The following is a 26,831-nucleotide window of genomic DNA, read 5'->3' on the forward strand; positions in this document are numbered from 1 at the left end:
AAGTAGGCATCTCACTTTCCTCTAAATCCTCAGTGGACCTTATTTAGACCTCTCTTAAGATACTGTATACCTTGTTTAGTTCTTGGGCTTGTCTTTTGTCTCTGTTAAACCACAGGCCCTTTAAGAGTGGTCTTTTTGTCAGTGTGCTCTCAGTTTCCAGCACAAGGTTTGGCACAAAGTAGGTATTCATCACTCAGTGAGGTGAGTAGAGCTGTCAAGGGGAGAAGAGAGAAGAACATGGTAGTTAACTATTCATTGGCTCTGGGGCCAGTTTGCCTGGGTTTGACTCAGGTTCTGCCATTGAGGCTTGGGACAAGTTTCATCACCTTTCTATCCCTCCATTTCTTTATCTTTAAATTGGGATAAATAATGGTACCCCCAACATGTGAAGTCTGAATGAGCCCTTAGCACAGACTTGATGTGTAGTGAACACCTCAGTAAATTCCAGGATCCAGAATAAAAATAGTCTAGTGCAGGGACATCCATGGAATATATTGGTGTGCACGCTAAGGGCAAAGTACATTTGTGACTGATGCTATTGTTATTTAGTCTCTAAGCTGTATCTGACTTGGACTGCAGACTGCCAGGCTCCTCTGTCCATGGGATTTCCCAGGCAAGAATACTGAACTGGGTTGCCATTTCCTTCTCCAGGGGATCTCCCCAACCTAGGAATCGAACCTGCATCTCCTGCATTGACAGGCAGGTTCATTGAGCCACCAAGGAAGCCCTGACGCTACAGAGGAGGTTAAATCTAAACCATTAATGATAGAAGACAGAGCTAACACCTCCTTCTACCTTGAGAAGCCAAGTGCCTACTGTTTTTTAAAAGGCAAATCTTATCTCTATAATTCAGTAGAATAATAGCTTGGACAAAAAGATAGTTAGGGAGGCTGCCCCAAAAGAGCAACAGAGGAGGGCCAGGTGAACCCTAGAGTATTAAAACAGGTATTTAAATGTGCTTGGTTTTAATATCTGCTGTTAAGGAGGATGGAAACAGAATGCTCAGGGAAAGTCATGTTTTTGCTGCCATCTACAGTCAATGTGCAGTTTTCAAAGTTTCTTAACACAAACACACATCCATCCAGATAGAGCATTCTTGACAAAATGAGTGACAATATAAAGTTTGGTTTAAATTCTAGTAACTGAGATACTTTGGGCATATTATAGTATTTTATTTACTTGTCTTTTTAAAATTAGGTATATTCAAACAGTAACATAGCCTTTTAAATCTCATATTGTTTTAAAACTTACTAGAAGACTGCTGAAATAACTCAAGAGTGAGGCTGTCATCTGTCAGGTTGTATTAGCTGCAGTTGTGGCAGCTGATGGTTAGTTCAATGAAGAAGGAGCAAGATTGGATTTTACCCCATGTTTTCCTGCCCGTATGACCTGCAGTTCTATAATTGTTATTAGAATTATTGTAAATTATATTTTATAGAAACGTCTTCTATGGTTGTGATATGAGAAATCATCCAAAGCAAGTAAAAACAAAATGACAGTGATGTCACTTCTGAGATGACTTCTACCCTTATGCTGCTGTCCATATAATCTCCAACATTATCATGATGTTCTCCTAATTTCCCTGTGCATTATTTTTAAAGGGTTAAATATAGACAAGAATTATTGGAAAAGCATTTGATGGAGAAAAAAAAAGTGGCCCTTCAAGAAGCACTTGAAGAAGAAGAGAGAGAAAAGCGACTAGAAGCCCTGAGGAAACAGGTGTTTTTAATTTGGAGAATTTCATGAGTGGTTTAAAAAATGTTTCTAAGTGCTCTTAATAACATTATTACTGGGACTTTGTTCATGACATATGCTATATAAAATGTAACTTTTCCAAATTAGGACACTGATCTTCATTTCTGGGAACAATTAGATTCACATTGAATTATTTTCCGTTTCTTAGTATATGGAAAGAACTTTATCAGAACCTTTAAAAAAAGCTCTCCCAAGATTTAAATACATCCATATTACCTCTAGTTTATAAGCTGAATAGTATCCATTTATAGCAGTGAAACGCTGCGTGTAGCTAAAGGATTTTACTCTCCTCGAAAAAAATGTGGTGGAGCTTGAGCAAGATAATCCTCCCTAGGGAAGGAACCTCTGTTTGGAAATATCCCACAGTCAACAAAAAGGTTAAAAATCACTTTTCAAAACGACTGTTTTTGTGGGGAAATAAAAGCCTCCTATTGCTTTGGCTCATAAAAGTAGACAAAAGTTTTGAATATAGTATTGATAGACAGCAAGAGCAAGAAGTTCAGATCTTAGGAAATGTTATAAAGTAGTTTTGCTTGGGTAATTTTTCAATATTGTTAACGTAACAGTGATAAGCACAACTCATCAGCTCCAAAGTCTTCTTTGATACCATTTCCTAGCTGACAGGAAATGATTCTCCTCCTATGTGGTTGGGAGTTAGCATAGAATCTTGGATAAGAACTCCACCTCTGGCTTCCTTCAAAGCTGGTACAACCTGGCTCACTGCTTACTGGCAGAGGAAACTTACGTCTTTCACTTAACCTCCCTAAACTTTATTTCCTCCTCTGAAAAATGGGAATAATAATAGTAATAATTAATAATAATAGTAATAATAATAGTAATAGTACCTATCTCACCCTTGGGATCACAAAGAGTCAGACACAACTTGGTGACTGAACAACAGAACAACAACCTACCTCATAGGTTTGTAGTAATGTGCATTCACATTTTTTGAATATTGATTAAGTGTAAAGCCCTCTTCTAAATGCTCTTAGGTCTCACCTCATTTAACTCCTACCCCAACCCTATGATGTAGGAATTATTATTTTATAGAAGAGAAAATTGAGGCAGCCCAGAGTTTTCCCAAAGTCACCTAGCTACTAAATGTCAATCTGAATTCAAACCAAGGAAATTAAGTTAAATGAAATCATATAAAGGAAATGTAAATGCATACAACTATTGTATCCATCTTTGATAAACAGATTATAGAAATAAATTCAAAGCATAGGAATATACATCCTGGTCATCTTAGAGTCAATGAAATATAAATTTTTCAATCATTAGCCAATAATGATATACCATGGCCTTCTAGGGACAAAATTTAATGTCACTATTACTAAACACATTTTGTTCAAAATATCATTTTGACAACTACAGTCCGTATGATTAAGATTCTTTTTCCATCTGTGAGACCTTTGAAAGAGGAAATATCTGTGCCTGTTATCTATAATCAGTGTTTAGAACTATAGTAAAAGACATTTTGGCTAGTAAAACCTATAATAATTAAAATATGCTCAACCTCCAGTTATGTCATTATAATTTCTAAATGGAATTAAAAATGCCATTTTCCTATTGCTATTACTTGACTTTAGGAATTAGCTGCTGCTGCTGCTGCTGCTAAGTCGCTTCAGTCGTGTCCGACTCTGTGCGACCCCATAGACGGCAGCCCACCAGGCTCCACTGTCCCTGGGATTCTCAAGGCAAGAATACTGGAGTGGGTTGCCATTTCCTTCTCCAGTACACGAAAGGGAAAAGTGAAAGTGAAGTCACTAAGTCGTGCCCGACTCTTAGTGACCCTATGGACTGTAGCCTACCAGGCTCCTCCGTCCATGGGATTTTCCAGGCAAGAGTATAGGAGTGGGGTGCCATTGCCTTCTCCATTAGGAATTAGTAGGCAGGTGTTATTAACTGTGGCATATAATTTACAAAGTTAGTGGCTTCTTTTCATTAGGATGCCGGTTTGATTGATTTCAGTTATCGTAAAGGACAAGGGTATTTGTGTTAAAATGACTCTTGGAGTTTTTCAGTGGAAGGGGAAACAATGATTTTTAACAGTCCCTCCCTGGAAATCTAGTTGCTCAGTACAATGAAAACTCACCCATCTTGCTCAATAATGCTAACACGCATGACTTTACCCATAAATGATATACTCAGTTTAACCAGATTAAACTTTCTAGAAAGCTTCATGGAGTCATTACTATGGCCATGGATTTCTAGTGGCTAAAAATTAGTGTTTTCTACTTTTGGTTACTTTCAGCTCAGTTCAGTTCAGTTGCTCAGTCGTGTCCGACTCTTTGCGACCCCATGAACCACAGCATGCCAAGCCTCCCTGTCCATCACCAACTCCCTGAGTCCACCCAAATCCATGTCCATTGAGTCGGTGATGCCATCTAACCATCTCATCCTCTGTCGTCCCCTTCTTCTCCTGCCCCCAATCTTTCCCAGCATCAGGGTCTTTTCAAATGAGTCAGCTCTTCGCATGAGGTGGCCAAAGTATTGGAGTTTCAGCTTCAACATCAGTCCTTCCAGTGAACACTCAGGACTGATCTCCTTTAGGATGGACTGGTTGGATCTCCTTGTAATCCAAGGGACTCTCAAGAGTCTTCTCCAACACCACAGTTCAAAAGCATCAATTCTTCTGCGCTCAGCTTTCTTCACCGTCCAACTCTCACATCCATACATGACCACTGGAAAAACCATAGCCTTGACTAGATGGACCTTTGTTGGCAAAGTAATGTCTCTGTTTTTTAATATGCTATCTAGGTTGGTCATAACTTTCCTTCCAAGGAGTAAGCGTCTTTTAATTTCATGGCTGCAATCACCATCTGCAGTGATTTTGGAGCCCAGAAAAATAATGTCAGCCACTGTTTCCACTGTTTCCCCATCTATTTGCCATGAAGTGATGGTACTGGATGCCATGATCTTTGTTTTCTGAATCTTGAGCTTTAAGCCAGCTTTTTCACTCTCCTCTTCTACTTTCATCAAGCGGCTCTTTAGTTCTTCTTCACTTTCTGCCGTAAGGGTGGTGTCATCTGCATATCTGAGGTTATTGATATTTCTCCTGGAAATCTTGATTCCAGCTTGTGTTTTTTCCAGCCCAGCGTTTCTCATGACGTACTCTGCATATAAGTTAAATAAGCAGGGTGACAATATACAGCCTTGACATACTCCTTTTCCTATTGGGAACCAGTCTGTTGTTCCATGTCCAGTTCTAACTGTTGCTTCCTGACCTGCATACAGGTTTCTCAAGAGGCAGGCCAGGTGGTCTGGTATTCCCATCTCTTGAAGAATTTTCCACAGTTTATTGTGATCCACACAGTCAAAGGCTTTGGCATAGTCAATAAAGCAGAAATAGATGTTTTTCTGGAACTCTCTTGCTCTTTTGATGATCCAGCAGATGTTGGCAATTTGATCTCTGGTTACTTTCAAGGTGATTGAATATGTAGGTTTTCTATATAAAATTTCCCTTGACTTTGGATCAGGAAGAAATTTTTGTCTAAATTTAATCATACCTGTAACTATGCAATAATAAAATTTCTTAACTTTAATGGATATTAAGCATTAATAATGTTGCCCAGAAGTATTTTGCTTGTATCTTGTTCCAAGCAGCCATGTTTTCTCTTCTTTTAGGTTGCTATTGTCGCTCAATTTGATCCTGTTAGAATGATGTCAGGTACAGTGGCATCAAAAGCAAGGATGGGTATTGGAACTGAAGAGGAATTTATACTTCAAAAGCCACTCTTCACATTGAATACATACAATGAACAGCAGGTAATTATGGAAATTAGCAAGATTGATGCAAAAGCCATAATGATGATAAGAATTATAGAAATGTGTATTTTGGGTTACAAATTATTTATAATATTTACATTTAAATACCATGCATATTAGCATAAATAGCATGTAATTACTGAACATTTCTTAATATTATAAAATGTTAATAGGTGACCATAGAACAAAACACTTTGAAAATGTTATGAATACATCATTAGAAATTATTTTAATCTAAAACAATTTTATAAAATTTTACTTTAAAGTTGTGTTAATATTGTATTTTTGTTTAAATATTTATCATATTCACAATTTGTTTAAATGCATAATATAAATCCTATTAATGAAACAATTGAGGTTACTGGTAAGACAAAGCAGAGGGAAGCTTTCTGAAATTAAAATGAACAGGAAATAATGTATCAGAGCTAATGATAAAACACTTGCTGTGGAAAAAGGTATTAAGAGATTGTTTAACTATTTCTAGGTGCTTCTGAATCATTTTAGTCTGTTTGTATAACTGAGAAGGTATTTTAAGAAGCTTTTTTCTAGGTGGATGGAAGAGAGGGAGTTAGGACTTGTGAATGATTGGATATCATGGAAGTTAAGGGAGAAAGTAGCTGTAAACTTTACAAATCTAAGAACAGCTAAATGTTTAATTATTTTAAAAGCAGGAAACTTTATATATTCGTCCAATGACAAATCTAATTGCCTCCTTTATGTGCTGCATACTTTGCTAGGGAATATTAATAAAAAGATCAATGTACACATTAACTGGGCAGATACTTATGGAACATATACTGTATCTGCACTGAGCCAGGTGCCAGGGCTGCATCCTGAACAAGATAAACTTGTTCTGTGTGGAGGAAGTGAGCAGGGGAATTGGGTTGGGAAGGAAAGTAGAATGCATGGGAATAATGCCACTAGAGTGAGATCACCTACCTCCCTGCTAGAGGGCTGAGGGCTGCAGCAGCAAGAGAAAGGGAGTGAAGACAACCCTGAATGGGAAGTCAGAGAAGGCGGAAAAGATGAAGCTAAGCTCCATCTTAATTGAAGAATTTTGGCATCAGTAAGAGAATTCATTCCAGATAATTTAAACTAAAAACAACAGCAAAACTGAATGGGGGCGGGGTGGACATAGGAAGAGGGGTTAATTAGAAGATGCGCTAGTATCTCTAGAAGTCAAAGCAGGGAAGGCATCTGGGCTTGTAAAGAACTGAAGTCAGAAGCTGGAAAGATTTCAGGTACCTGGGCTGAGGAAATAAGGGTTTGATTAAGCAGAAGAGGGTGAAAAGAGGCCCTTACTTGTACGTCTTCAGTGTACAGTACATGGTAAGGGTGGGTGCTGGAAGATAAGACTGCAAACATAAATTTGGGTTAGACTGTGGAAAGTATAGTAGATCTTACTTCCTAAAGACTTTTGACCTTTTAACCTATGAACGGAGGGGAGACTTTGAAGCAAGTGAAGTATATAATAAGCTTCATGTTATAGCAATGTGTCTGAATGGAAAATTGGTGGAGGTGGAGTTGAGTCCTTTTAAGATAGTGGAGACCTCATGGAAGTGGGATGGAGTCAGGGGAGGGCGGAGTAGGGGGAGGGTGGGATGCGGAGGCATGTATGGCTCTGGCTGAGGAGAGGATAATGAAAGTGAGGGTGATTCTAAACTAGGCAGCAAGTGATATTGAGAAGAGCCTACACTTTGATTAAAATCCACGTCCACCATTTGCTGGCTGTGTGACCTTGTGTAAGCTATTAACATCTTTATGTTTTGTTTACTTCATCTGTAAAACAATAATTTGTAAGTTTCTTGTGATGATTAGGATAATAAGTGTCAATTGCCTAGAATATTGTCTGGCACCTAGTAGTAATTCAGTAAATTACAGTCGTTAGGTGGTGCTGCCATTAACCATATAAAAACACAGAAGGAAGAAACAGACTTAGGGAGAGAGCATTTGCTTTGTTCATGTCAGGTTTAAGGTGAAGATGTCTAATACATGCTTGCAAGAAACTACTGGGCTTTCTCTGGGGAGGAGAATTGGGGAAGGGACATCACTATGTGAGGGAGATGTCCATTTCACTTGATATATGTTGAAAAAACTATAATTATGAAAATATTTTAAACATCACACATCTGGAGCTAGGGGAGAAAAGGTGAATCCTGGAGATAATTAGGATGTCAACAGCACACAGGTGGAGCATGAATCCTTGGAAGTGGATGAAAGTGACCAGAAGACGCTCCTTGGGCAAAAGAGAAGAAACCTAAGTCTAAGACTTAAATATGTTGCTTTGCCGACACCAATTTTGTGTTTTTCTCCATTTATATGCATCGTTGCCCCAGTCCCTGTATCTGATCAGTTGCCAAGTTCTATTGATTCTTCCCTTCATAATGTTTTGGACAGTTTTCTTTGCTACCAGCCAATTTTAGGCATTTATTACTTTATGTCTAGATAATTGTAGTAGACTCTTAAGCACTCTCTGTGCCTCTATCTCTTGTTTGCCTACTACCTTAATTTATCCTGAACTTACAATCAGGATCTTATCTCCTTATGCAACAGTTCTGATTATATTAGTTCCATGCTGAAAACAGAAACACAACCTCAGTAGCTCCCCAGACTCCATGACATAGCCTTCAAGCCTTTAAAATTCAAGTCCTAGTCTTAGAAGTGTCCTTTTTCAGTGTTCCCCAATGGTGCCAAGTACTCCACCCAAATTACCGTGATCCTAAATTGACCTATTTCATCTCTAAGTTAGCATATGCCTTCCTTTCTTGGCTGATCTCTCTTCCTCCTCCACTCCCACTCCCAACTTTATAGAAGAATAAGTTGGACCGCAAAGTTAGCTCAAGTTATTCTCCTTACCTGAGACCATCCCAGTCCCACTGGCACTAGGAGATGTCCCAGTGTGTTCTAGTACTCTTGGAGCATCTGTCATATGTTGCTATGGATGGTAGTTATCTGTGTACATTCTTATGACCTCTGTCAGTTTAAGAGCTCCTTGAAGGAGGGGCTGCTTTCAACAGCTTATTATCCCATCCTCTAGGGGGATAATGTTCATGTGAAATGCTTCATTAGCTGAAATCTATATGTGGCCACTTTTTTATCATCGCAAACAGTGTCTGTTGACATTAGTATTCATAAGAAGAAGAAATAAGGCCCAATCAGCTATAAATGAAAACAGAAATTGAACTACTCCTATGTGTATTCCCACTTAGAATCATACTGATAGAATCATTTTCTAGTTCTGCTTGAAATAGAAATCTGGCCTTGGAAGAAAGGTTCTATTGATTATGTTTTTCAAGAAGTAGCCATATATTTGAACTTAACTTACATATTGCAAAGTGATGGAGAAATTAAAATGTCTGTTTAAAGACAAATACACAAGATTGTGATTTAGGTTTATTTTAATTAATGGTTGCTTATATTTTATAATCCCAGCTAACAATAAATAACAAATCAATGATAGTACTGAAAGTAAGCTTCTTTTATCCCATTTTTTAATAATTTTAATGTTTTATTTTGACTAATCTAGTATGCAATATTCTATACATATTATGTTAGAAACCACTAGTATACTGAAAAGTGATAATGTCAAAAAATTTTGACCTTTATTTCAGTAAAAATAACCAGAATATAGTCACTGTATACACAAAATTTATTGTCATCTAGTCATCCATCTAGCAAAAACAAACTATACAGCTTGGGGAAATATGGAACTAAATGATAAAATTTACTTCAGTAAATTGATTTGTATTATTTTATATTATTTGTATTACTTGCATTATTTATATATATAATATTTATATTATTTTATTTCTACAGATAATTTCTGACCCTAGACTTCGTTTTGAGTTAGCACTCCGAGAAGCTGGACTTCATAAAACATTTTATGCCAAAGAGATATTACCAAAAATCAGTCCTCAAAAACCTCCAAGAAAGGATATGGAGTCTACTGTATTTAAAATCTAGAGTTCATCCTCAAATCCTATTATACATAAACAAGATTTTTCTTTGAATACATTTATATGGATAATAATAATTACTAATTTCTAAAATTTTACAAATTATCAGATGTAGAAGTCATAGCATCTATTAAAACAATTTTGTCTTTCTTTTATGATTTTTAGAATTTTATGCACTATTTTCCAATCTCTTTTTATGTTTAATAGTACTAAATTCTCCAAAGACCATGCAACTTAATTATGACACATCTGGAACATATATTATCATTTAGTAAATTGTATATTGGAGGTTGCATTATCCCATGAAAAGAGCTCAAAATAACCATTTGCAAGAATCACAATTTATGCTTTTGTTACCTAATAATGTTCATTTCTGCTTGTTATTTCAGAATTTGACTTTTTAATTATGGAAGTTTCATTGTCATTAATACTTCTATTATTTCTCCATTATTATAAGAGGAGACTCAACCTTTCTCTAAATTTAGAAACCAGTTTGGTTTACCATGTTTACTGCAAACCAATCATCCAAACAATTTCATTTTGTAAATTACCTTGTAAGAATAAATTAGAAATTAGAAATAGCAGTTCAAGCATAGGGATATTTGTTTGGCTTGGGAAAATGTATTTGTATGGTTGTTTGGGAGGAATCTTTTAAAATTTAGAATACTATCAAAATTTCCATGTTCTCAATTAAATATCTGGATGATTTTATAGAAAGGAAGTGTTTCAAATAAAACTCAAGCATAATTTTTTGCTATTTCTAAACAATCACACAAATAGAAGTAGCTCTTGCTACACAGCAGGAGATAGTGACACCACAGATCTGATACTTGTGGTTATGATGAAAATATTAGCTGAAGTTTGGGCAGCAGCCTAGATATGTTCTGGCTATGCCCAGACTCAGACCTTATTAACTTTCTCTGTTTTTAAAAATAGTTTTAATAATAGTTACATTTATTGAGCACAAGCTGTGTGCTCAGTACCATATATATACTTTACTTATAATGTCTTATTTGACCATCATAACAACCTTATAAGATTGTCATTCCCATTTTATGGTTAAAGAAATAGATTCAGGAAGGTAAAATAATATGCCTTAGGTCCATTGTTTTTCAAACTGTGGGTCATTAAATCAATCTAGTGAGTCCTGATCAGTAAGTAGTTTTTAAATGCCACAGAAAAAAACATAACCTGAAATCCATGGAGATTTGAATTTCATCCCCTCTCAATTCCACAAGAATTTGTCTTGCTTTTTCTCCTATATTTTCAAGTTTTCCTTCAGCATATATATATATGCTTGAATAAATCCCACTTTAAAAGCTGATCTCCATTAACCTCACACTTTCCCCTAGCGACCAGGCTATTTCTATGCCCCCCTTCTTAGGTAAACTTCTTCAAGGAATTGCCTCCTGGTATTTAGTTATCTTCTCACTTTCTAGTTGTGACTTCCCTTGTGGCTCAGATGGTGAAGAATCTGCCTACGATACAAGAGACCCAGGTTTGATCTCTGGGTCAGGAAGATCCCCTGGAGAAGGGAATGGCTACCCACTCCAGTATTCTTGCCATGGGCAGAGGAGCAAATAGTTGGACACAACTGAGTGACTAACACTTTCACTTTTTTCACTTCACTTTCTAGTTACTGTCACCTGTCCTGAGTTAGCTTTTCCTTCACCCACCACTGGCACTGCTCTTAGCAAGGTCACCAGTGAACTCCATACTGACAAATTCGATGACCATTTTCTGTCATCAGCATTACAACCACTCCATCTTGGAACATGTTCCTCTCTTGGTTTCAATGACACCAATCTGCTTTACCTCCTACTTCCTTAGTCTCTTCTCAAACTTTTTTGCTGACTCCTCCACCTCCATCAATCTCTAAGTTTTGGAGAACTCTCGGATTAGACCTTCTACCTCTTTCTTTCTTTATTGTTGAATCACCCAAGGGACGATCCTTAAAAACACTATATTTTGATTACAATTATTTGAATTATTCTTGTGCCATCATAACTATTGTTCATCTTCATAACTTTTTGTAATCCCAAAATGAAATTCTGTATTCATCCAAAAGAACTTTCCATTGACCTCTGCTAGGCGCTGGTAACCACTATTCTACTTTCTGTTTCTGTGAATTTGCCTATTTTCAGTTCAATTCAGTTGCTCACTCATTTTCGACTTTTTGTGATCCCATGGACTGCAGCACGCCAGTCTTTCCTGTCCATCACCAACTCTCGGAACTTGCTCAAACTTATGTCCATTGAGTTGGTGATGCCATCCAATCATCTAATCCTCTGTCATCCCCTTCTCTTCCTGCTTTCAATCTTTCCCAGCATCAGGGTCTTTTCCAATGTGTCAGTTCTTCAGATCAGGTGGCCAAAGGATTGAAGGTTCAGCTTCAGCATCAGTATCAGTTCTTCCAATGAATATTCAGGACGATTTCCTTTAGGATTGACTGGTTGGATCTCCTTGCAGTCCAAGGGACTCTCAAGAGTCTTCTCCAGCACCACAGTTCAAAAGCATCAATTCTTCAGCACTCAGCTTTCTTTATGGTCCAGTTCTCACATCCATACATAACTGCTAGAAAAACCATAGCTTTGACTAGGTGGACCTTTGTCGGCAAAGTAATGTCTCTGCCTCTTAATATGCCATCTAGGTTTGTCATACCTCTTCTTCTATGGAGCAAGCATCTTTTAATTTCGTGACTTCAGTCACTATCTGCAGAGATTTTGGAGCCCAAGAAAATAAAGTCTCTCACTGTTTCCACTGTTTCCCCATATATTTGCCATTAAGTGATGGGACCAGATGCCATGATCTTAGTTTTTTGAATATTGAGTTTTAAGCCAGCTTTTTCTCTCTCCTTTTTCACTTTCATCAAGAGGTTCTTTAGTTCTTCTTCACTTTCTGCCATAAGGGTGGTGTCATCTGCATATCTGAGGTTATTGATAGTTCTCTCAGCAATTTTGATTCCAGCTTGTGCTTCATCCAGCCTGGCATTTCTCATGATGTACTCTGCATATAAGTTAAATAAGCAGGGTGACAATATACAGCCTTGACGTACTCCTTTTCCAATTTGGAACCAGTCCATTGTTCCATATCCAGTTCTAACTGCTGCTTCTTAACCTGTATACAGATTTCTCAGGAGGCAGGTAAGGTGGTCTGGTATTCCCATCTCTTTCAGAATTTTCCACAGTTTGTTGTGATCCACACAGTCAAAGGCTTTGGCATAGTCAATAAAGCAGAAGTAGATATTTTTCTGGAACTGTCTTGCTTTTTTGATGATCCAATGGATGTTGGCAATTTGATCTCTGGTTCCTCTGCCTTTTCTAAATCCAACTGTACATCTGGAAGTTAGTTCTTGGTTCACATGCTGTTGAAGCCTGGCTTGGAGAATTTTGAGCATGACTTTGCTAGTGTGTGAGATGAGTGCAATTGTGCAGTAGTTTGAACATTGTTTGTTATTGCCTTTCTTTGGGATCAAAATGAAAACTGACCTTTTCCAGTCCTGTGGCCACTGCTGAGTTTTCCAAATTGGCATTTCATATAATTCAAAGTATAAAGTATTTATTCTTTTGTGAATGGCTTATTTCACTTACTATCATGCTTTAAAAATGCATCCATGTCATAGCATGTATAGAATTTCATTCCTTTTCTAGGCTGGCTAGTATATGCCACTTTTTAAGACCATATTTTGTTCATGTCTCAGTGAACAGTTGGTATGTTTTCTCCTTTTGACTATCATGAATATGGCTTCTATGAATATTGGTACACAAATATATGTTCATACCCCTTGCTTTTAATTCTTTTGAGTATATTCCCAGAAGTAGAATCACTGGATGATATAGTAATTCTATGTTTAATTTCTTGAAATTTGGTCAAACTGTTTTCCATAGCAGCTGTTTCTTTTTTTATTCCTGACAGCAATGTACAAGGTTTCCAATGTCTTCACATCCTCTACAGCTCTCTAGCACTTGTTATTTTGTTTTTGCCTTGTTTTTACCAGCCATACTAATAGATGTGAATTGGTATCTCATTGTGGTTTAGATTCACATTTACTTAATTATTAGTGACATTAAGCATTTTTTAATATGCTTATTTGACCATTTGTATGTCTTCCTTGAAGAAATGTCCATTGAAATCCTTAGGCCATTATTGTTGTTCCTTCTAGTTAACCTCGTTTCTGAAATGTTTTTCTTTTCTTTAGAATTTTTTCTGTGACTTTATCACCTAATTTCTGAGTTTTCCAATTCTGATTATTATTTTTTATCTTGTATTATCTTCATATTTTGTTAATTTTTAGATTATATTCTAATCTGTTTTATGCTGATGTCTTTCTGTCTTCATTCCTGATCTGTAGGGATGTTATTCTGCTTCTTAATCTGTTTTTTCCTGTTAGGGTTAAGATCCGATCCTTTTCTTTTTTCATTTATACCTGAAATGAGGTTTTTCTTAACTTTCAGAAATGGCTGTGACTCACGATATTTCCTCTAACTTCACAGTTCTAGAATTTTTTGTGTTTATGCAACATTTTTAAAAAAATTGACAGATTATTTTCTAGAGATTTGTCTTCCTGCCTTCCCTTACTTTTATCTGGACCTGCTATTTCCTTTGACTGTTATTCCTGTGCTACTTACTTTGGATTCTCTTTGCAGAAGTTTTCTCATTATTGTGAGACTTTGTCCTAGAAGTAAGTTTTGACTTGTTAGTCTGGGAATTCATGGGACCCAGACTACTCTGGCTCCTTTAGACTTTACTGCAAGAGAGTGTAAAACTCTTCAGTTTCAGCTGAAGTTTCCAATAAATACTTCTTGACTCTTTTAGGGTTCTCAAGTCCATTTGATATGCTTGATTTCTTCTGTCCTGCAAAGATGGTACATTGAAGTCTTTTAACTCAGTGGTTTACTCCCTGCCCATTCCTATTTTGCAGTATATGGCAATACCTTGTCACCTACTAGTAAAGATTATCACCATGGTTTTTGGCTTTGTTCTATTTATTTTTGTTTCTTTTTATAAAATAATTTGAAGAGATTCAAAAACTATGCCACTTCTGTTTCCCAGAATCCCTTCAAACTGCTCTTGATCCTACCTGCCTGTCCTGCACTAAACATGTTTCTCCCTCAAGCCACCCCCATCAAAGTAGTGATAACACCATCCACCACCTTACACAGACCTGAAATCTGACTGCTACTCATGATGCTATGCCCTGCACTCTCACTTCCAATATTGCATCTATCAAGACCTGTTGTCTTTCTAGTTCCGCCAATGGAACCATAGTGCCAGTGGAGAATATTTGTCATGATTTTTGGCTCCCTGGCCACACCATTCTCACAATTGAGAAATACCCCATATTATGCATTCATCTTCCAGAGTAGAGGCTAGAGACTCAATCTCCTCAGCCTCTCATGGTATACTACGTGGCAATGAAGTACACTCAGTTGATACTTCACTGTTAAGAGAGCTGTGTGAGAAAGCAAGAACCTACTTTCTGGCAAGTGTGGTAATGAAAGCTCTCAGCTTGGGGTAGAATAATTGCATAGCTTTTATTTATTTATTTTAACTACAGGCCTTCTTGTTATTGTTCTTTACTGTGCTTCACAGATATTGTGGTTTTGTATTTTGGTTTTTATTTTGGTTTTTTTTTTTTTACAAAATTGAAAGTTTGTGTCAACCCTGCATCAAGCAAGTCTATTGGTGGGATTTTTACAATATTTGCTTGTTTGTGTCTCTGTTTCACATTTTGGTAGTCTTCAAAATACTTCAGATATTATTGTTATACTTGTGGTGGTATTCTGTGCTCAGTGATCTTTGATATTACTATTGTAATTATTTTAACACCATGCCCATATAATATGGGAAACTTAATTGATAAGTGCTGTGTGTATTCTGACTGCTCCACCGACCTGCTGTTTCCTCATCTCTCTCACTGTCCTTGGGAATCCCTATTCCTGGTGACACAATTTCTTGGTGAAATTAGGCCAGTTAATAACCCTAAGCTTCTAACTGTTAAAGTGAAAGGAAGAGTTGCATGTCTTTCACTTTAAATAAAAAACTAGGAATGACTAAGCTTAGTGAGAAAGGACATGTCAAAAGTCAAGATGGGCTGAAAACTAGGTTCCTCGTGCCAAAGTTAGCCAAGTTGTGAACACAAAGGAAAAGTCCTTGAAGGAAATTAAAAGTGCTACTCCAGTGAACACATGAATGATAAGAAAGCAAAATGGTTTATTTCTAGTATGGAAAAAGTTTGAGTGGTCTGGATAGAAGACCAAACCAGCCACAGCGTTCTCTTAAATCAAAGCCTAATCCAGACCACTCTTTTATTCTGTGAAGGCTGAGAGAGGTGAGGAAGCTCCTGAAGAACAGCTGGAAGCTAGCAGAGATTGGTTTATAAGGTTTAAGGAAAAAAGCCCTCTCTGTAACATAAAAGCACAAGGTGAAGCAAGTGCTGATGTATAAGCTGCAACAAATTTCCCAGGAGATCTGGCTAAGATAATTAATAAATGTGATGTTACCAAACTGGATCCATTTGCTAGATGTGCAGCAAACCAAATGCCAAGACACTGAGGTTCATAACCAAGAAAGAATTTATTTGCAAGGCAGCCAAGCAAGGAGATGGAGGACAAGTCTCAGATCCACCTTGGGGTATTTATAGAATAAGCAGGGTGGTCTCAGGCATGGGGAAAGGAGACTGGAGGTATGGAAAGTGGTGAGGTAATCAGTGTTATGTGCAGGTGTGTCTGGGTTATATGATTGTGCGTATTCAAAATGGAGACACTTAGTATGATCTGAGGGTGGAGTTTTCTGACTCTTTGACATCAAAAGACCATTCACTGGGCATGTGAGCAGGCCCAGTGTTAGGGTCATAGTCCCATTTAGCCTCCAGCCAGCTCACACTGGGCAGGAGCTGACTCCAAGTTCCTAGAAAGCAACTGGTATGCTGTTTAAAAGAGGAAAAGAGGAAGAAAAAAATATTAACGTGAACTTAATCAATGAAGACAGATTAAAAGCAAAGAGGTTTTAACAAGCTGATCCTTTGTCTGTTCTTCCATAATGCAAGTTCAAGAATTTCTGTTAGTTATCAGCTTCTGTTAACACTATGGGGCACAGTTTCAGTGTCTACATTAAATAAGAGATTTTCGATGTAGATGAAATAGGCTTCTATTAGAAGAATATGCTTTCTAGGACTTTTATAGCTAGAGAGGACAAGTCAATGTCTGGCTGACTATCTTGTTAGGGACTAATGCAGCTGGTAACTTTAAGTTTAAGCCAATGCTCATTTACCATTTTGAAAACCCTAGAAACCTTGAGTTTTGCTCAATCCACTCTTTGCTGCTGCTGCTGCTGCTAAGTTGCTTCAGTCGTGTCCGACTCTATGCGACCCCATAGATGGTAGCCTATCAGGCTCCTCCATCACTGGGATTCTACAGGCAAGAACACTGGAGTGGGTTGCCATTTCCTTCTCCAATGTATGAGAGTGAAAATTGAAAGTGAAGTCGCTCAGTTATGGCCGACTCTTCACTACCCCATGGACTGCAGCCTACCAGGCTCCTCTGTCCATGGGAGTTTCCAGGCAAGAGTACTGGGGTGGGGTGCCATTGCCTTCTCCGAATCCACTCTTTATGTACTGTATAGATGGAATGACAAAGCCTGGATGATAGCACAACTGTTTAAAACGTGGTTTACTGATTATTTAAGCCCAATTGGTGAGCCTTACTGCTCAGAAAAAGAAAAAGTTTCCTTTCAAAATATTACTGCTCATAGACAATGTCCCTGGGCACCTAAGAGCTCTGATGCAGATGTACAATGAGATTCATGTTTTCATGCCTGCTAACACAGCATCCATTTTGCAACTCATGGATTTTGTAACACTATAGCTGCATAGATAGTGATTCCTCCGGTGGATCTGGGCAAAGAAAACTGAAAATCTGGAAAGGATTCACCATTCTAGATGCCATGAAGAACATTTGTAGTTCATGGAAAGGGGTCAAGATACCAACATTAGCAGGAGTTTGGAAGAAGTTGATTTTAATTTTTTTCAATGACTTCGAAAGGTTTAAAGCATTGGTGGAGGAAGTAACTGCAGATGTGGTGGAAATTGCAAGAAGACTTGAATGGAGCCTGAACATATATCTGAATCACTGACAAAACTAACAGATGGTGAGCTACTTCTTATGAATAAGCACAGAAAGTGGTTTCTTGAGATGGACTTTACCATTGGTAAAGATGCTGTGAAGATTGTTAAATGTTCAGTTGCTCAGTCACGTCCTAGTCTTTGGGACTCCATGGACTGCAGCACGCCAGACTTCCCTGTCCTTCACTATCTCCCGGAGTTTGCTCAAACTCATGTCCATTGAGTCAATGATGCCATCCAACCATCTCATCCTCTGTGCCCACTTCTCCTCCTGCCCTCAGTCTTTCCAGTATCTGGGTCTTTTTCAATGAGCTGGCCAAAGTATTGGAGCTTCAGCTAGAGCATCAGTCTTCCAATGAACATTCAGAGTTGATTTCCTTCAGGATTGACTGGTTTGATCTCCTTGCAGTCCAAGGGACTCTCAAGTGTCTTCTCCAGCACCACAGTTAGAAGTATCAATTCTTCAGCCTTCTTTATGGTCCAGCTCTCACATACATGCATGACTACTGGAGAAACCATAGCTTTGACTATACAGACCTTTGTCAGCAAAGTGATGTCTCTGCTTTTTAGTATGCTGTGTAGGTTTGTCATAGCTTTTCTTCCAAGGAGCAAGCGTCTGTCAATTTAATGGCTGCAGTCACCATCTGCAGTGATTTTGGAGCCTGGGAAAATTAAGTCTGTCACTGTTTCCATTGTTTCCCCATCTATTTGCCATGTAGTGATGGGACCAGATGCCATGATCTTTGTTTTTTGAATGTTGAGTTTTAAGCCAGCATTTTCATTCCCCTCTTTCACTTTTATCATAAGACTTTAGTTCCTTTTCACTTTCTGCCATAAGAGTGGTGTCATCTGCATATCTGAGGTTACTGATATTTCTCCCAGCAATCTTGACTCCACCTGTGATTCATCTAGCCTGGCATTTTGCATGATGATCTCTGCATATAAGTTAAATAAGCAGGGTGACAATATACAGCCTTGACATAGTCCTTTCCCAATTTGGAACAGGCCATTGCTCCATGTCTGGTTCTAACTGTTACCTCTTGACCTGCATACAGATTTCTCAGGAGGCAGGTAAGAAAGGTAAGGTAAGATGACATTCCCATCTCTTTAAGAATTTTCCACAGTTTGTTGTGATCCACACAGTCAAAGGCTTTAGCATAGTCAATGAAGCAGAAGTAGATGTTTTTCTGGAATTCTCTAGCTTTTTCTATGATCCAACAGATGTTGGCAATTTGATCTCTGGTTCCTCTGACTTTTCTAAATCCAGCTTATACATCTGGAATTTCTCAGTTCAGGTACTGTTGAAGCCTAGCTTGAAGGATTTTGAGGATTACTTGCTAGCATGTGAAATGAGTGCAATTATGCAGTAGTTTGAATATTCTTTGGCATTGCTCTTCTTTGGAATTGGAATGAATACTGACCTTTTCCAGTCCTGTGGTCACTGCTGAGTTTTCCAAATTTGCTGGCATATTGAGTGAAGCACTTTCACAGCATCATCTCTTAGGATTTGAAATAGCTCAGCTGGAATTCCATCACCTCCACTAGCTTTGTTCGTAGTGATGCTTCCTAAGGTCCACTGACTCTACACTCCAGGATGTCTGGCCCTAGGCGAGTGACTACACCGTTGTGGTTATCTGGGTCATTAAGACCTTTTCTGTATAGTTCTTCTGTGTATTCTTGCCGCTTCTTCTTAATATCTTCTGCTTCTGTTAGATCCATACCGTTTCTGTCCTTTATTGTGCCCATCTTTGCATGAAATGTTCCCCTGGTATCTCTAATTTTCTTGAAGAGATCTCTCTTCCTTCTCATTCTATCATTTTCCTCTATTTCTTTGCATTGTTCACTTAAGAGCACAAAGAATTTAGCATATTACATAAACTTAGTTAATGAAGCACTAGCAGGGTTTGAGCAGATTGGCTTCCACTTTGAAAGAAGTTCTTCTATGAGTAAAATGGTATCAAACAGCATTGCATGATACAGAGAAATCCTTTGTGAAAGGAAGAGTTCCATAATACAGCAAACTTCATTGTCATTTTAAGAAATTGCTACAACCCCAACCTCCAGCAACCACCACCCTGATCAGTCATCAGCCATCAACATCAAGGCAAGAGCCTCTACTGCAAAAAGATTATGACTCATCAAAGGCTCAGAGGATGATTAGGATTTTTAAGCAATGAATTATTTTCCAATTAAGGTAAAACATTTTTGAACATGATGATTTTATACACTTAACAGGCTACTACAGTATAACATAAACATAATTTTCATATACACTAGGAAGCCAAAAATTTTGTGTGACTTGCTTTACTACAATAGTTCTTTTATTGTGGTGCCCTGGAACCAAGCCCACAATATCTCTGAGGTATGCCTGTGGGTTATTATTTTCCAGCTAAATCTGCCAGCTTGTCGTTGTCATCATTGTTATCTCCTCCTCATCTTCCTTCTTTTGCCCCTCCGCCTCTCCTCCTCTTTCTTTTAAAAATTGACATGTAATTAACTTCAGGTGTACAACATAATATTTTAATAGTTGTATATATTATTAAATGATCACCACAATAAGTCTAATTCACATCATTACCATACTTATAGTATCTAGCTGTCAGGACAGGTGATGCAAACGTATGTACATGGAACTAGTAGAGCTGCAGCAGGTCTTCAGGGAAGCAGTCTCCTAGTGAGGGTTGAGCATCTTCTCTGGCCCTCCCAGAAATTCTAGGAACTATCCAACACCCTTTAATATTGAATTGGCTAAAAAATTCATTTGAGTTTTTCCACAAGAAATTATAGAAATCCAAAAGTAATGAACTTTCTGGTCAACCCAATAAACTTCTTTCCTATCCAACTAACTTAAGTTGGTTTTGTTGTTTGCTGCTATGGATGCTCTGATACATTGTTCTTCTTTCGATGCACCAACCACAAAAGTTCCTCTTTTTTCAGTCTCATGCCCTCTGTAGATATGTAGATAATCCCTCCATCTCCGTAATCTGTCCTCTTAACTATCATTTTCTTTTTCTCCAAAAAGTAGAATGAAGAGAATATTTCTACATTAATTTTTTTTTGCATGTCACATTAATTGCTGAGTGCTATTTTCTGCAGCAGTATTTTCTACTCTGTGAAAGGGCCTACTGAAAATTACTTTTTCTCTTCTTAAAGAGTTCAGCCCATTTTCCCATATCCAAAGTCCTATGTAGTATTTTTATTTTTAAGAAGCATGAAGAGGGTGAGGCTTCCTACATCTGGCATATATTTAGTTATTTTTTTTATGGAGACTGCATTTTCTTGGGTTTTATTTTGCCCCCATTAAAACAGCTATATCATCTCTTTAGCTGTGCTTGATTTTAAGCATAGGACACAGAGGTAAAATATGAAATCATTTTGAAGACAAAAGACATTTTGAGGAAATCTCAAATAATTGAAGGTCTTTTAAGACCAAGACTGCCTAGAGAAGTTTTGAGGAAAAATCTAGGATACAAACTTTTAAAGATCTCAGTCAAATCCCAGAAATGAGTAAGTTTGATCTAAGGAGAAAAAAAACCCTGAAATTTGTACTGTTTCTTGCATCTGATTAATTTGTTTTGGAAAAAATGGTTGTATGATGGCTGATACATTTGAGGATGAACACTTAATAGATTATTGGGGAGTACTGGAGAGGTCCTGGGGAAAAATTTTTCAGGAATTTAGACACTGAACATTTTGAAACATTGAGTATTTCACTTTGAGACTCAGTGTGGGACTGGCTTATAATAATAGAATTCACAAACTTCATGATTGCTTATAGAATCAAGTCTCAATCATTAGGGAGGAATGTGGCATCAAATCTGTCCTGTTCATATTTTTTAAATCTCTAGGAAGATGATTTCCCCTTTCTACAGTAATTCCTCTTTTATTCTGACAAGTGATTGTGTTCTTTTTCTTTCCTACTTCCCAGAGTATTTGAGTCTATTTTTAATACTGCTTAACTTGACTTGTTTATTGAAATTATTTAAATACATGTTCCTAATGTCACTGTAGGCCGTACTAATATTACCAAGTATCTTTTTTTGTCCCTCAGAGAATTTATTTTATAAATGGAAATGTAATTGCTGGGAAAGAGTAGTTGCATTATTTTCCTTCTACTTTGCACATTTTCCCAGATATGTCAATATTACTTAGCACCACATATGCTTTAAATCCCTAATATTTATAAACAGTTTCAAAAACAATTTGCTTGCATTTCTTTAGACATTTTATAAATATTGTATTAATCTGAAATACTTACCTTCACATATATTTAAAACAAACACTGGGCGGGGGGAAGTCCTGTTACTATTGAAATGTTATAAGCTTACTTTGGGAAGATTATTAAAGGTAATATTTATTTTTAAACTTACTAAAATGAAGTAAAACTTTACTTGGAAGTAAAAATAATTGACTTGCTAAAGAAAATCCAGTACAGTGCAACATCGAGTTGTCCAAGGGGATTAGGACCCTATTACCTAGAAAGAAAAGATCCAGATAATGTGTGGAGAATATTTTTTTGTCCATGTTTCACATCAATATAACATAGTTATAAATTGACTTAAAACACTAGCAGAAGTCTCAGAACTTCTTTATTTTTATGTTTTTAGACAATTTGCTTTTTTAGCCTACTTTTTTAGTCCAAATCTGTGGTTTAATTCAATTCAACAAATATTTATTGAAATTATCAGGACTTCCCTGGTGGCTCAGACGGTAAAGTGTGTGCCTACAGTGCGAGAGACCCGGGTTCAATCCCTGGGTTCAATCCCTGAGTTGGGAAGATCTCCTGGAGAAGAAAATGGCAACCCACTCCAGTATTCTTGCCTGGAAAATCCCATGGATGGAGGAGCCTGGCAGGCTACAGTCCACGGGGTCGCCAAAAGACGGACACGACTGAGTGACTTCAATTTCACTTTCACTTATTGAAATTATGGCATAAGATAAAATAGTCTCTGTAACCATTAAAAAAAGGATGATAATTACGGTGATGGTTGCATAATTGTATGAATATTCTAAAAATCATTGAATTATATAATTTAAGTGAGTGAATTACATAGTGTTTGAATTATATCTCAGTAAAATATTACAATAAAAGCAAGGAAAATTACATGAGCTAATGTGAAAAGAGAACCAAAATGCATTGTATAGGTGAGGGGTGGAGAGCAACAACAGAAATTACATGATCTCATTTATGTAAAAAGAACGATGCACATTTCTGGAAGGCTATGTAAGAAACTATTAGCAACTGTTTCTTTTGAGTAATTGAAACAGAAAAGTTTGATGGAGTGGTGACTAGGAAAGTAAAACTTTTTCCTCTATACCCTTTTATACTGTTTTAATATTTACCATGAGCCTGTATTACTTTTGTAATAATGAATATTTTATAGGGTGCTATCTATCAAATGCTGGGGAATCCAGGAGTTCTAGAACCTGCATAAACCATCTGCTGTGACGGGCAGCATCTAGTCAGGCTTCAAGGTGAATAGGGGTCAGTCAGTAAATGTTCGTTGTCTCAATAAAGGGATGGACGGATGAATGGATGGGTGAACTATATGACTTTGTTTTTGTATGGGATACTCAACCTAGAAATATTTATCTATGTCTTCTCTGGATAAGGATAAATATACATGGTAGAGAGACAAAGTTTAAAATCTCTTCTGTTCCTAAAACATGCTCAGAATTTGAGGAGATAAAACATACACAGTAAAAGCAGTAGACATGAAAGAACTTCAGAACAAGACACATCTCACCAGTTTCACTTATGTTTGTATTCCAACTCCTTAGCGTCTCGGGACATTGGAACAACTCATGTCTTCTCCATTCCTTCTCTAACCTCCTTTTCCATCTTATACCCAGAGATAAGAAAGAACTTAGAAATGAAAGGAAGGAAAAAGGTAAACTAGCTGGGATGGGTCCTAAGGTTTATGTCAAGGAGGAAAGGGAGTTTTATAGTAGACTTACTGCTTGGCATATAAGTTAAAACATGAAATTAGGGTGCCAATACTGAGGACTTCTGTGGAGACTATGACCAAGATCACCCTCAGAAAACCTCTGTGGAGAAATTGAAAATCTCCTGATCCTGGAGAATTCCAAGGACAGAGGAGCCTAGCGGGCTGAGGTTCATAGGGTCGTGTAGAGTTGGACATGACTAAAGTGACTTAGCATTGTATGCACACAGATAGTAAGTATTTCACCTTTGCCAGTCATATGATCTCTATTGAAACTACTCAGTTCTGTTGTAGTACAAAAGGATCCAGAGACAATGTGTAAACAATGGGCCTAGCTGGATTCCAGTAAAATTTGACAGAAACAGGAGAGGCAGTTTTGGCTTCCAGACTGTAGTTTGCTGATCCCTGACCCAGAGCAGCCCTACATTTTGTGTTTGTAGTCACCTACTTCTGTGATGTGGGCTTCCTCTTTGCTTTCTGTCTTAAGGACTTCCCTAATTTCTTATGAGCCTAATATGACATTTTAAAATGGTGCTTTTAGGAAATGGGGATATTAGGAGGTGATTAGTTCATGAAGGTAGAGCCCAAATGAATGGTATTCATGCCCTTGTGAAAGGGACCCCAGGGAGTTCCTTTGCCCCTTTTGTCATGTGATCCTTTTGTACTACAACAAAACTGAGTAGTTTCAACAGAGATCATATGACTGGCAAAGGTAAAATACTATCTATGTGCATGCAATGCTAGGTCACTTCAGTCATGTCCAACTCTATGCTATCCTATGAACCACAGCTCGCCAGGCTCCTCTGTCCTTGGAATTCTCCAGACAAGAATGCTGGAGTGGGTTGCCATGCTCTCCTCCTGGGGATCTTCCCAACCCAGAGATCGAACCTGCATCTCTTAATGTCTCTTGCAATGGCATGCAGGTTCTTTACCACTAACACCACTTGGGAAGCTCACTTGCTATCTAGACCTTTATAGGAAAGTTTGCTGACCCCTGTTCCAGAGGCCCGGGGTGAAACTACCTAGAGGGAACCATATGAAATTGAAGCCTGGGCCTTTAGTCTGTACAAAGTGAAGGAGGTGAAATGTAGACTCCCCACAAGTGGGACACTTGAAATGACTTTACGCTCTGTAAAAGACTGGACCAAGAGAAAACCCGACTCTTTGCAAAGGACACAGACAAGAAAAGCTGGCAATTCTTAAATCACATGATTATGACACATTTGAGATAGAGGTAGAGCCCAAATGAATGGTATTAGTGCCCTTGTGAAAGAGACCCCAGAGAGTTCCTTTGTCCCTTTTGCCATGTGAAGTTTCAGTGAGAAAATGGCCATCTATGAACCAGGAAATGGTTTTTCACCAGACATCAAGTATGCTGGCACAAAACTTGATCTTTTCAGCCTCCAAACAGAGCAATACCTTTCTGTTGCTTATAAGTCACCCAGTTTATGGTATTTTTGTTATAGCAGGCCAAATGGACTAAGACATTTGGATAAAGAATGTTTTAGTACAAACTTCAGCTTTGTCTCTTATTAGATCTGTGACCTGGAGCAAGTCACTTAACCTCTCTGTGCCCCAGTTTTCTCACCTATAAAATGATAAAATAATAATACCTCATAATACAATATAACAGTGTTGTTGTGAGGATTAAATGAATTAATATTTGCAAAGCATTTAGAAAAGTGGTCAGTGCTGTGCTATTATTATTATCATCAACAACATCATTCAAAACAGTCTTGACTTTTTTCATTTTTCATTTCTGTGTTTTAATGTCTATTATAGCTTTAATAATTTTAAAGATATTCTCCTTGGCAGTCACTTTCTATATCTCATCTAGTAACTCAAATTCTTGAATATAATTTTCTTGTATTTTATGACCATTGACTTTGCTTCACACAAAAATTGTTACTTATTGTGTGACTTTTTATCATGAGCTCATATTCAATGAGGCTGAATATTTTGTGAGAATCCCCTGCCACCTAGCTGGGTCTATGTTCTCCCACATTGATTTGCATTTACTAATGCTAGGGACATCTCTGTTCCATAACCTAAGTTTCTGTTTATATTTTGAAATAGGGTTTCGTTGAATGCAATATAAATTTAAACTCCAAGCCTGAGTAAGGATCAAGAATGAATTTTGGATCTCTCAGGGAATTACGTTTTTCCCCACTGGTTGCCTAGACAGAGACAGACTATATTCACTAGGATCTCCTGTTCGGGTTGACAGATTTTTTTCTCTTGAGGCTTAGTCCAATGCCTCACTCAGAATATGTCTACATGAACTTTAAGCCCAAGCCTCCAGGTTATTAGGTATCTGCTCAGGTCACTACTCTGGCTTTAAGTTTCTTCCTTTTTATTAGCATGTTTTGATTCTCTTACAGAAATGTTTCATGTAGCTTTTGTAGGTATTTCCAGTTCTTGAGGATATGCAAGCTCTCCGTCTCTTAGAAGCCCTAGTAGACTTGCTTCTTCTCACAACATTATTTCACAACTGTCTTCCTTCCTTACTAGTCTCCCTTCCTTCTCAATATTTCAGTTCTCATCTTATTATCTTCCCCCATTTCATATCAGTTTCTTTCCTTCCCCAGCAGCATATTTCAATCCTAGAGACTCTCATATGTTTTATGACAACCTGAAAAGATAAATAACCTTATTAAATGGTTTTCTACCATCATTGAGACACCAAAGCATCTGAACCAAAGGAAATGCATTTTGGGTTGATACAGGCAGTTTTCATTTTAAAATCACTGGCTTTCATCTGGTAGGAATATTTCCTGATGTTACTCTTCTCGTCTCTCTCCTGAGTATTTTAGATTTCATCATTCTTTCTGACAGTTATTGATGTGTTAGTATTCTCCTACTCCATTCCTGACTCTGATAAACTGTGCTTTGAAAAATAACCTTGGTTGATTACACTATTTTGAGGAAGAATGCCCTAACTGGCTGATCTGAAGATTCAGGCCTCCTTAGCAGATATATTCCTATATTGAAGATGAAACATCAAACAAAATAGTCTGTCTACTGGTGACAATCACCATACCTAGTCCCAGCTCTGATTTCTCACTCACCAAGCAAGCTTCTCAGAGCCGCATGACTCCTCCTATAGAACAGAGAAGCCCATATATATTGATAGTTGTCAACCAGGAGACAATATAGTATGAACTTTCTTTCAAAAAATTAGTAAGTTAGAATCTGTTGTTATCAAAACCACAATGCAGACCTCAACAAGCTTTTATTTTTTTATTATAGTAAAATGTACCTACTATAACATTAACCATTTTAACC

General features: G+C 37.5%; 1 protein-coding gene across 36 annotated transcripts in view; it reads left to right on the forward strand.

The window, feature by feature from the left end:
• Positions 1-26,831, forward strand: part of CCDC148 (coiled-coil domain containing 148) — a 330,637-nt gene that overhangs the window by 284,636 nt on the left and 19,170 nt on the right. For 28 of the 36 annotated variants that reach the window (XM_081582922.1, XM_081582919.1, XM_081582923.1 and 25 more), the window contains 3 exons: positions 1,602-1,719; positions 5,383-5,523; positions 9,340-9,634. In XM_081582922.1, the coding sequence (XP_081439048.1) occupies positions 1,602-1,719; positions 5,383-5,523; positions 9,340-9,486 (406 nt within the window). In that variant the 3' untranslated portion in view covers positions 9,487-9,634. Of the gene's footprint in view, positions 1-1,601; positions 1,720-5,382; positions 5,524-9,339; positions 9,635-26,831 lie in introns of those variants that run through there. The other 8 variants (XM_081582899.1, XM_081582900.1, XM_081582895.1 and 5 more) reach the window with 1 other exon arrangement.

This window comes from Giraffa tippelskirchi, chromosome 3 (genome assembly GCF_054371585.1).
Source record: "Giraffa tippelskirchi isolate mGirTip1 chromosome 3, T2T-mGirTip1v1.2.pri, whole genome shotgun sequence".
In the NCBI taxonomy this organism is placed as follows: domain Eukaryota; kingdom Metazoa; phylum Chordata; class Mammalia; order Artiodactyla; family Giraffidae; genus Giraffa; species Giraffa tippelskirchi.